The 9,265-nt window shown below is 53.8% G+C and overlaps 1 protein-coding gene across 1 annotated transcript in view; it reads right to left on the reverse strand.

Moving 5' to 3' along the window:
• SIM1 (SIM bHLH transcription factor 1) overlaps positions 1-3,520 on the reverse strand; it is a 47,792-nt gene extending 44,272 nt beyond the window's left edge. Inside the window, exon 1 of the mRNA XM_049818327.1 lies at positions 3,346-3,520. Within this exon, the coding sequence (XP_049674284.1) occupies positions 3,346-3,520 (175 nt within the window). The remainder of the gene's footprint in view (positions 1-3,345) is intronic.
• Between the last annotated feature and the right edge of the window lie 5,745 nt (positions 3,521-9,265).

The following is a 9,265-nucleotide window of genomic DNA, read 5'->3' on the forward strand; positions in this document are numbered from 1 at the left end:
TCTGATCACCGAAAACTACTATATGTCTTATAGTCTTTCTCCTCCTGAGACAGGAGGGTTTTAGCACTGAAACGGTGCAAGCTACCTAAACCGCTGAACGCTTTTCGCCCTTGACAGTTTTAATCTGCTGGAGACCTAGTAAAGTGAAATCAGGGGTAGAGAGAACAACCCAGGCGTTTTAACAGCTTGTGAGAATTACAGAGCCATTATGAGAGGGAGCTCGCTGGAAAATCTCTGCTCGGTTTATGAAGTTTATTCGGTGTCACCGATTTGCGTTTAGATTTCTGGGAGTGAGACGGGAACGGTACCGTGATTATTCTGCGTGTGACTCTCCTGGCATTTTACTCCCAGGAAACTCTCTTGTTTCCAAAATGAACCCGAAATGTACCCACCCTCTCTCGCTACAGGAACCCTGCAGACGTAAAAAAATGCGGAGAAATGCATACCAATTCTTTCCGCCTGTGCCCCAGTCCCCAGCCCCGCGTGTGCGCGGCGATGAGGAGCGTATATCTTTCTGTACGTGACTATTTACAACCAGCCCCTATGGAAGCACTCTCCGGGCAGATGGAAATTCGCTCTTGTACCGGGGAGAGGGGGTGTGAGTTACACTGGGAGGGCAGCTCGCTCTTACAGAGACAACGCTTCTCTGTGCCGACTCCTCCGAGATCTCTTTAAATGTACGACGTGACACTGTGCCGTGGTCCCGAGCCTCCTGCTGCCCACCTCCAGCCCTCCGGCCGACTCGTCGGGTCTGTCCCGAGGCTTGTGCCGCTTTCCTCCCCAGGGAAAAACGAGCAGACGGACCCGCCATTCAACCCTTCCAGCATCCCTACCCTGCCTCCTCCTTTCGGAAAGGCTTTTCCTTCGGGTGCGTCGTTTCCCTGGCTGCCACTACCTGTCCTCCCTTCCCAGCGAAGCGATGACTTCTTCCTCTGGCCGGGGGCACCGGGAGACCAGGGCCGCCCCCCTCTTCCTCGCCTCCCCCCCCCTCGCTCGTGGTTGATTAATCGCGGCACCGGCCAGCGCAGGGAAAGCCGCCGTTCCGCCGCGGGGCCGGGGTGCGCTCCCCGCTCCCCCCTCCTCGGAAGTGCGTGGGAGGGAGAGGGAGCACGCGTGGGGCCGGCGCCACGCCGCGGCCCCCGCTCTCCAGCCTTCGCGCCCAGCCCGCAGCGCGTGTGTGCCCCGTCCCGTCCCGTCCCGCGGACCTGCGTGGCGATGCGCGGAGTCGGGGGCGGGAGGGGGTGGGCAGCGCGGCGGTCCCGCGTGGGTGCCGCGGGCCTGCCGCGGCAGCGCGCCTCGGAGGGGCCAGCCCTTTCGTGCCTGCTCGCTGCCTTCCTTTCCTTTCTAATTCGCAGTTTGCCTTTAATTAGGCCGCGGAGGCTGTGCTGCCTGCGAAGCCCCCGCTCAGCCGCCCCCTCCGGCTCCGCGCTCAAATTAGCATCTGCTGCGGCCGGCAGCGGCCCCGGCCCCGGCGCACTTCGCCGCACGGTTCCCCAGGGCATTCAAACATCCTGCGCTGCCACCGAGGGACGGGGATCAGCTATTCTTCTCTTCCCGTGATTACTCACAGCCTACAAGCAACACCATATGCTTCTTCTGATCAAACAACCCGCTACATAGGCACCAGTAATTGACGAGACCTGCTCGAAATCACGCAGAAAGGTAGCCTACTGAGACCGCAGGGGTTGACAAATCATTGCTAATAATCCTTTTAGGAACATCGTGGGCACCGGAGTTTGCTATAGCTTCATTTTTATAAAGTATGCGCTGACAGTATAAAGGACAGCTCGCTCTCCTTTGAAACTGAGGACTGTCCCGCATAATGATCTTCAAGGTGGCAGATCACATAGAAGAGGAAAGTGGCTTGATGAAGGCTTTAATTATTTTTTTTTTTTTTTTGAAAGGTTTCATTTGTCCCCTTCTTTGGTTCTAAGTGACCCGGAGATACGGAAAGTTATTTAGAGAAACTGTTGCAAGAGGCACTGGATTGGAAATTACTGCTGTGGACTTTAGGTATAAGCGTTCATACGTAACCGGGATGTGTGGGGGTAGCTCCTCCAGTCCAAACGACTGCCCGAGCGCATGTTTACTTTCAAAAAGTAGAATTAGGACCAGTAGTTCACACACTTAATCAGGTTAAAAAAAGAAAGAAAGAAAAGCCAAACAAACAAGCCGGCCGTATACACACCCTTGATTTGTAAAACATAATAGACAGCCATACCGACCGACCGACTCGAGGTATAGAGACAGAAAACACAGAGGGACATGCCTATATTATACCATTTCTTATGAACACACTCTTTTCAGAGAAAGATATAGCAAATTTTGTTAACAGGTCGGAAAGAGCTCTCAATACTTTTTCTTTCATGCAGACGATATCTCCATTGATCCAAATACAAGATTACGGAAGTATTTTTGATTTTGTTTCCTGCTTCTTATAAAAGCAATAGAGTGAGAACACAGGAGAACTTTATTCCGACCCTCTTAACTTTCTATGCTCTTTGTTTTCCTTGGCAGCCGATCTAGAAGCCCCAGGACGGTCGCTTTAAATCCTAATTCTACACAAAAGCAAGACATACTTTCGGACGCTTAAGTCTGCTTTTGCTAGACAGGCAGGACAGTTGCTGCTGCCGTGGAAGTCAACGTGAAGTTTACTGTTGCCTGACCGTGGAGGAGAATCAGGCCCAGGCTCGGACGCTGGGGTGGGCAGGGGGATTGAGTATGTCAGAGCACAAAACTCCCGTTAAAAATTTCCTAGGTCGATTAACGCCTTCAAACTGCCCTAATGATCCTCAGAGCGAGACACATCGCATTCCTGATGCGATTCGGTGTGCTTGGCTTATTTATTTAGGCTGTGCGTGTGTGTGCGAGCACGCCTGTACGCCTGTGCTGTACCTGTAAACCGCACCTTTGCTCGAGACTTGAACTAAGGCTTTAGGACTTTGCATAGACTTATGTAAATATTTACCCATATATTAACTCCCCCCATAGTATGGCTATAAATAGGGGTGAATCGTCCCCTCTTTCGCCACGCACGTGCTTGGCGGGGGATGCACATCTTACTGGGAGACTGGGGGAAAAGAAAACCCCTGTTTGCCTTAGCGGAACACGCAGCAGAGCTCAGTGCCTTCAAGTGTTGACAAAAGCACCGTAAAGTCCCAAACCAAACCTGTCATAGAAACTGAAGGGAAAGTATTTACGACAGAGAAAAGTGACAGCAGAGAGCACCCGGCCTCCGAGCACACCACCCCATGCGATTTACTTTTTTTTTTTTTTTTTAAGTAAAAGCGACAAGCGACACCTGGATCGGAATGGAAATAGAGGCGAATAGGCATTCCCACCTACCTTCTGGAAAAACCACCCTCATTTTTAAATAGCTGGTGGTGAGTCTGATTATGGATGCTTTGTCCAGCTGAGAGGTGATAGCGGAGGGCAGGGGTAGTAATTTCGCCAGTTCATAAAATTCACTGTTTTCTTTCTCCCGCCTAGTCCGGGCAGCATTTTTGGACTTCTCTTTCATCGTGGTTTTTTCCCCCCTTCCTTCCTACAATTTAAACTCCAGAGATTCATCCAAAGGTGGAAGGGAAACTTTCAGCTGCAATTCATCTCTCCGGAGCATCAGGCAGTAATTCGGAGCGCGGCCATTACTCTGAAAAACCGTTCAGTTGTGTAAAACGCAAACAAGTATTGAAGACCAGAGAGGTGTTCTTAAAAAAAAAAAAAAAAAAAAGAAGAAAAAAAATCTCTGAAAAGCAGAGTCAATCGGATGGGAAAGGCATCTATCCAATGCAGCTCAGAGACTCCAAGCAACTGCAGGAAAAATAAAATAAAAAAGCTAGAAGCTTGCGGCACCACACGGCAACCAAATGAGGTATTTCTGGCCTTTTTTCCTACTCATGGCGGGCAGCATAGCTCCTCGGAAGAGGGTCATAATAATCCCGTTTCTTCCCGTGATCCGCTGTCAATCCGAGGCCCGAAACGCCGGGCCGTGCTCTGCCTCCCAGGGCGCTGGGTGACTTCCCGGGGGCCTCTGTGAAGACAACAGCAGTCCTGGGGTGAGAGAGCCGGTACACAACGCCGCAGCGGAGCCGCGAGAAATAATAATCAACAACCAGCCTCCGGCGGGTGTAGTATTTTCTCCCACCAGAGGGGAAAGAACAAAAAAAAAAAAAAAAAAAAAAAAAAAAAAAAAAGAAGTATATTTTCCCATCTAGCGCGCCCGTAGAGGACCCGGCCCCGCACTCTCCTCCCACAGCCCTCGCACTCCCAGCCCAGGTGTGCGCTGCATGGCCAGAACAAAACCAAGGCAGAAACCGGCTCTCGGCAAAGGCGGAGGAGTTACCGGCTGGTTTCGGTGCTGGCGGGGCTGCGCCGTCCCCTCCGCGCTCCCCCGGGCTGGCACCGCGGCGGCGGCGGCGGCCAGACCTCCCCGCGCACCGGCGGGGCAAGCGCCTCCGATCCCGGAGTATTTCTGCTTTTTTTTTTTTTTTTCCCTCGTCTCTGGTGCTCCCCTCATTCCCCGAGTGGGGGGTTGTCTGCCCCAGCCGCTCCCCATCCAGGGGAGGCACGCTCTGCCCAGCCCTGCCCCGAGCCGGAATCCCCCCCAAAATCACATTTTCCCGACCAAATTACTATTTTTTCTTTTTTTTTTTCCTCTTTTTCCACCGGGGGCGAAGCGACCCACAGCTTAGCCCCGCACATCACTGCGGCTCCTTGCTGAGGCTGGCAGTTTGTGGTGGGCTGTGGTCTTCTTCTTGTACCTACCTTGAGTCCCTGAGCCCGGCAGCCTGCAGAGAGCTCTCCCGGGGTGAGGAGCCCAACTCTTTAATTGGTTCATTAATGGCACGGGGAAAAGTTTGCGCCTGTCACTGCTCCTCACACCGATGGGCAGACAGACATTGCCGCCTCCCCATCCCCTTTATCGGCTCCCAGGCTCTCCCTCTCACATAACGGGGGGGTGGGGGGTAGGTTGGGGGGTGGGGTGGGGGGGGGGGGGCGAGGTTGGTATTAATGAAGAATCCCTAATTTGCGGCTGAGAAATGCCTAATAACTTCTTGATGGCTAAAAGCCTTTTAGCACAACTTCATTTCTCTCCCAGCCCCCCCCCCCCCCACCCCCCTCCCGCCTCCCCGGCCGAGCACCTCCCTTAATGCCACTCACGGACCCACCTCGCTTCCTATTGGCCGCCACCGCACCGCGCCCGGCCTCCCACTGGCGGAGGGGACACTGACGTCACCGCTCCCCGGGCACACCCCCCCTCCCCTCTTTCCCCGCGTCCGCCCTCTGACCTGGCGGCGCCGCGCGGGGGGGGGGGGAGTGGGCGCCGCGCGGGGACGCGCGCGGGCCCCGCGCGCGTCCCCGCGCGGCGCCCACTCCCCCCCCCCCCCGCGCCTACCTGCCCGCTCCGCTCTGTTGAGGTTTATTTGGGGGGGTGTTAGGTGGGATTTTTTAGCTATCGCGATCCAGGCGACGATCCGGTCTCCCCGGTGGGCACCGGAGAGGAGCGGCCGGAGTCCCTCGGGACTGTGGGTTGTGAGGATCGGCAGTTTTAACACCACCACCACCCCCCCCAAGGCAAGTGGTCGTGCTTGGGAGAAATAAGCTGTAGCCACGTCCCCTGTAGTCGTGTTCCTCCCCCCCCCCCCCTTAACGGGGTACGGTTCAGCCCCGGGCTGATGCGCTGTGGGACAGCGTGAACCGAGTCGGAGGAGCGGGGGGAGGAGGATGGAGAAAGGTTTTAACAAATCTTCTTGGTACATGCTGGAAAAAAACAAGGAATCCCACAAAACAGACCAAAAAAAGAGCAAAAAACCAAACCAAGCCAAAACCAACCCAAACCCCAAACCTCCTACATCAGGAGACAGAGGCACTTTAAAACTGCCCGCAAAGTGGATGTGGAGAGAGGGGGGGGTCTGTCTTTCCCAGGGAGCGGGACCATTCCTAATCTCGCTAGTCCCCTGGAAAAAAAAAAAAAAAAAAAAACAACAAAAAACCCAACAGGCGCGGCTCCTAAAACTGCTGGCTCCTAAAAAGAGTAGATAGGGCAGAAAGAGAGCGCCTGGGGGTGTGTGTGAAGAGAAGGGTTGTAGAGTCTTCCCTAAAACCATAAGGGACGCTCAAAAGCCTTGAAATAATTGCCAAACCAGTCGGTGCGAGTGTTCGGCTAAAATAGTTGTTTAAAATGAGATTGCACTGGCAAGGCAACCGTCGGAATATTTCGAGGAAGAAGAAACGGTCTCGGTTTTCGAAAGAAGAAAAAAGTCAACAAAAAAAATAGCCTTTGAAGCACCCCATCCATCCCTTTTGCTCCACGGAGGGCTGCAGCTCGAAGCGCAGCTTCGCTCCTTATCACCTTAAACCTCCCTTCGGTTAAAAGCTTTCCCTGTGTTCATTTGGGTAAATAAAGGAAGGATGGAAGGAGAAGCATTCAACAACTCCTCTGGGTGTCCAGGCGTCTACAAGCAGCAGAGAAATGTATCCACGTAGTCTCAAATGTTCTTTTGATTGTCTTGTTTACCGAAGCGACCCGTTGTTAAACAAACACGAACGCAAGTCATTTAGTGAAGGTATGGATTATAAAAAAAAAAAAAAAAAAAAAAAGTAGGAAAAGGAGAAAAAAAAAGCGCACCCTCCCCGCTCCCCGTCGTGTTGCAAAGCGATCGCTGCTATGGGGGAAGGTGATACTGAATTTTCAAAAATCTTCCCCGTGTGTTACTGCCATCAGGTGTAAAGTGGTTTGGGGGAGAGAAAAAACCCACCCCATCTTCCTTCTGGTTTTCATTTGAGGTAATTCTCTTGCTCAACGGCACTGACGTCTCTTGGAGGGTATTTAGACATATGGGCAACAACTGGACTAACACTGTCAGGTAGCTCACGAGTTATTTGTCAACATGAGCCGCAGCGAGTGTCTTCTGTAACACCCTTGGTTTGGGAAAAATAAATAAATCAGTAGGATATACTTCTGCTAATTTATACCAGGGAACACGAGCATCCACCTAACCAACCCCAGGCAGCCCCAGCGAGGACAGCAGCTCCCCGAGGATCCGCTTTCCTGGTGTACCGGGACCCGGTTTCCTCCCCGCAGCCGCAGCCCGGGTGGGTGTCAGAAGCCGCCCCGGTTCCCCCCGCGGCCGGAGCCCGGGGGCTCGGACTCGGCGAGCCCCTCTGTGTAGATTTTTGAGTGTATAAACGCTACGGTAGATAAAGTGCGAGATGTGAAAGGACCGGCGGACGAAAGGCGATTGATTATTCAGCTTTCGAAGTTGCACGGAACGTGGACAAAGTCACGGCGTTCCGGACCAAGCCGCGCGGGGTCAGCACGCTAGGGACACTGCCCGGCGGATTTCAGGAGGCAGCTCCCGAACGATGGGGAGAATTTGGCCCTTCCAGGGCCACCAGCCCTGTTTTCCTTCGTCAAAACAGGGACGGGACTTCTGCCAGCGGAGATCAGGGCTAGCACTGCCCCGTTCCAGGTGTACAGAGAAAGGCAGCCCGCCGCAGCTAAATTCGTGGTCTTCGTACCAGCCGAGAGCCCGATGTCGCTCGCCCCCTCGGGGAAGCTCCTCTGTCCCGGGGGGGACTACGGGATCCTGTTTGATAGATACACTGAACGCACCCCCGCGGGATGGCCCTTCTGCCGTTACTCCTCGGCGTACGAGCCGTCGGAGCGGACTTCACAACAGCGAGCGCGCTGCCGGCGCGGAGGGGACACCTGCGAGCGGAGGGGCTGAGCCCCGCGGGGCGCGGGGGGTCCGCCCCCCCCCCGCTGCCCGCCCCCGCCGCGCCGGCAGCGGCGAACGGAGCGGCTGGGCGGCCGCGTCCTGCCGCCGGCACCGCGGTCGGGGCTGGGAGGGAGGGGGCCGAGGGAGACCCTCTGGCTGCCTGAAGCCCCCGGGGAGCTGCGCTCAGTCCAGATGCATTTATTTTCGGCTGAGAAAACTCTGGGAAACAGCTAATATTGGGAAAACCGAGCACACAGGTACTGCAGCGCAATTTGATTTTTAAAGGCGCATAATAAAATGGGATATCTGAAGAAAGGCTGGGTGAAAACAAAGCGTTTCACAGACAGGTTTCCAACTATACGTAGTAGAAAACTTGTGTAGGCAGACACAATGTGGAGCGTATACTGCAGGATGCGTGCGTGCGTGTGCGGGGGGAAGAACTGTACAAATCAAAGCGGCGGGGGAAGAAAGAAAAACCCCACTGGGTCATTTCCCTACGGGACACGTCTGATCCAGTTTCTTCTCCAGCACATTCTGGCGTACTCTGATGTATTTATTAGTTTACGAATTTGGACGCGTTTACCAACGCCCCCCTCCCCCCCCCCCCAAATAAGGTGGCCATTTCTTTATGCAGAGAAAAATCTTTCCACGCATGAGACGTCGCCTATACACTGCTTTCCTGATAGCTTTTTAAAAAGGCAACTATTGGCGAATTAAGCAGGCGGGTGGCTCTCACGATTGCTTAAACCCCCCCATCGGCCTGGTATTAAGCAAGGGGCAGATTCTGAGACGCCGAAGCTCCCTCCGCCCTGTACGGGCGAGAAGGGCAGGATCCGACCCCGCACGGAGCCGGGCGGCTGCGGAGAGCAGACCGCCACCGCCGCGTCCTCAGGCGCGGTGCCTTCCCTTCGCCGGAGGTGCGCGGCCCCGGGGATGGATGCGAGTGCGGGCGCCTGGAGCCCCAGGCTGCTTGTAAGAGACCCGTAACTTCAGACACTCGGGGTACCCTGGTGAATTGGAGTGTGATGTGCATTTCCATCCGTGCCCTAATCAAGGCTTTATTGACATAAATATACACGGCAAATGCTCTTGGAGACCATTCAGAAGCAATTAATATGTTTTAACTGATCTAGATCTTAACCTCCAAGATTCGAGCCATGCTCTAGGTACTTTATTCCTGCTCTTTTGCTAATGTTATTAGGATGTTCAGGACAACGAGAAAGCCGATTCTCTAACAAAACACAGGAAACAGCTAGCAGACCCTTGGATACCAGCTCTCAGATGTAAGCGGTTCCGAATGCATCTCTCAAAAATAATTACAGAAACGTTGCAAAATGAGAGTACTCGACCACCGGCAGGATCGTTAGTTATTTTCGAGAACTCTTTTGAACAATTTCTGGCCGTATATCCGTGGATTTTTTAAGCGATGCTTTGAGGGGGACTTCTCTTGACCACGCACTCCCTCTCAATTTTATTGTTTTTGGCATAAACGTAACGAGATGATTTATATTCATTTTTTTCCAGTGGAGTCAAAGGTCACTACC

This window comes from Accipiter gentilis, chromosome 15 (genome assembly GCF_929443795.1).
Source record: "Accipiter gentilis chromosome 15, bAccGen1.1, whole genome shotgun sequence".
NCBI classification, from domain to species: Eukaryota; Metazoa; Chordata; class Aves; order Accipitriformes; family Accipitridae; genus Astur; species Astur gentilis.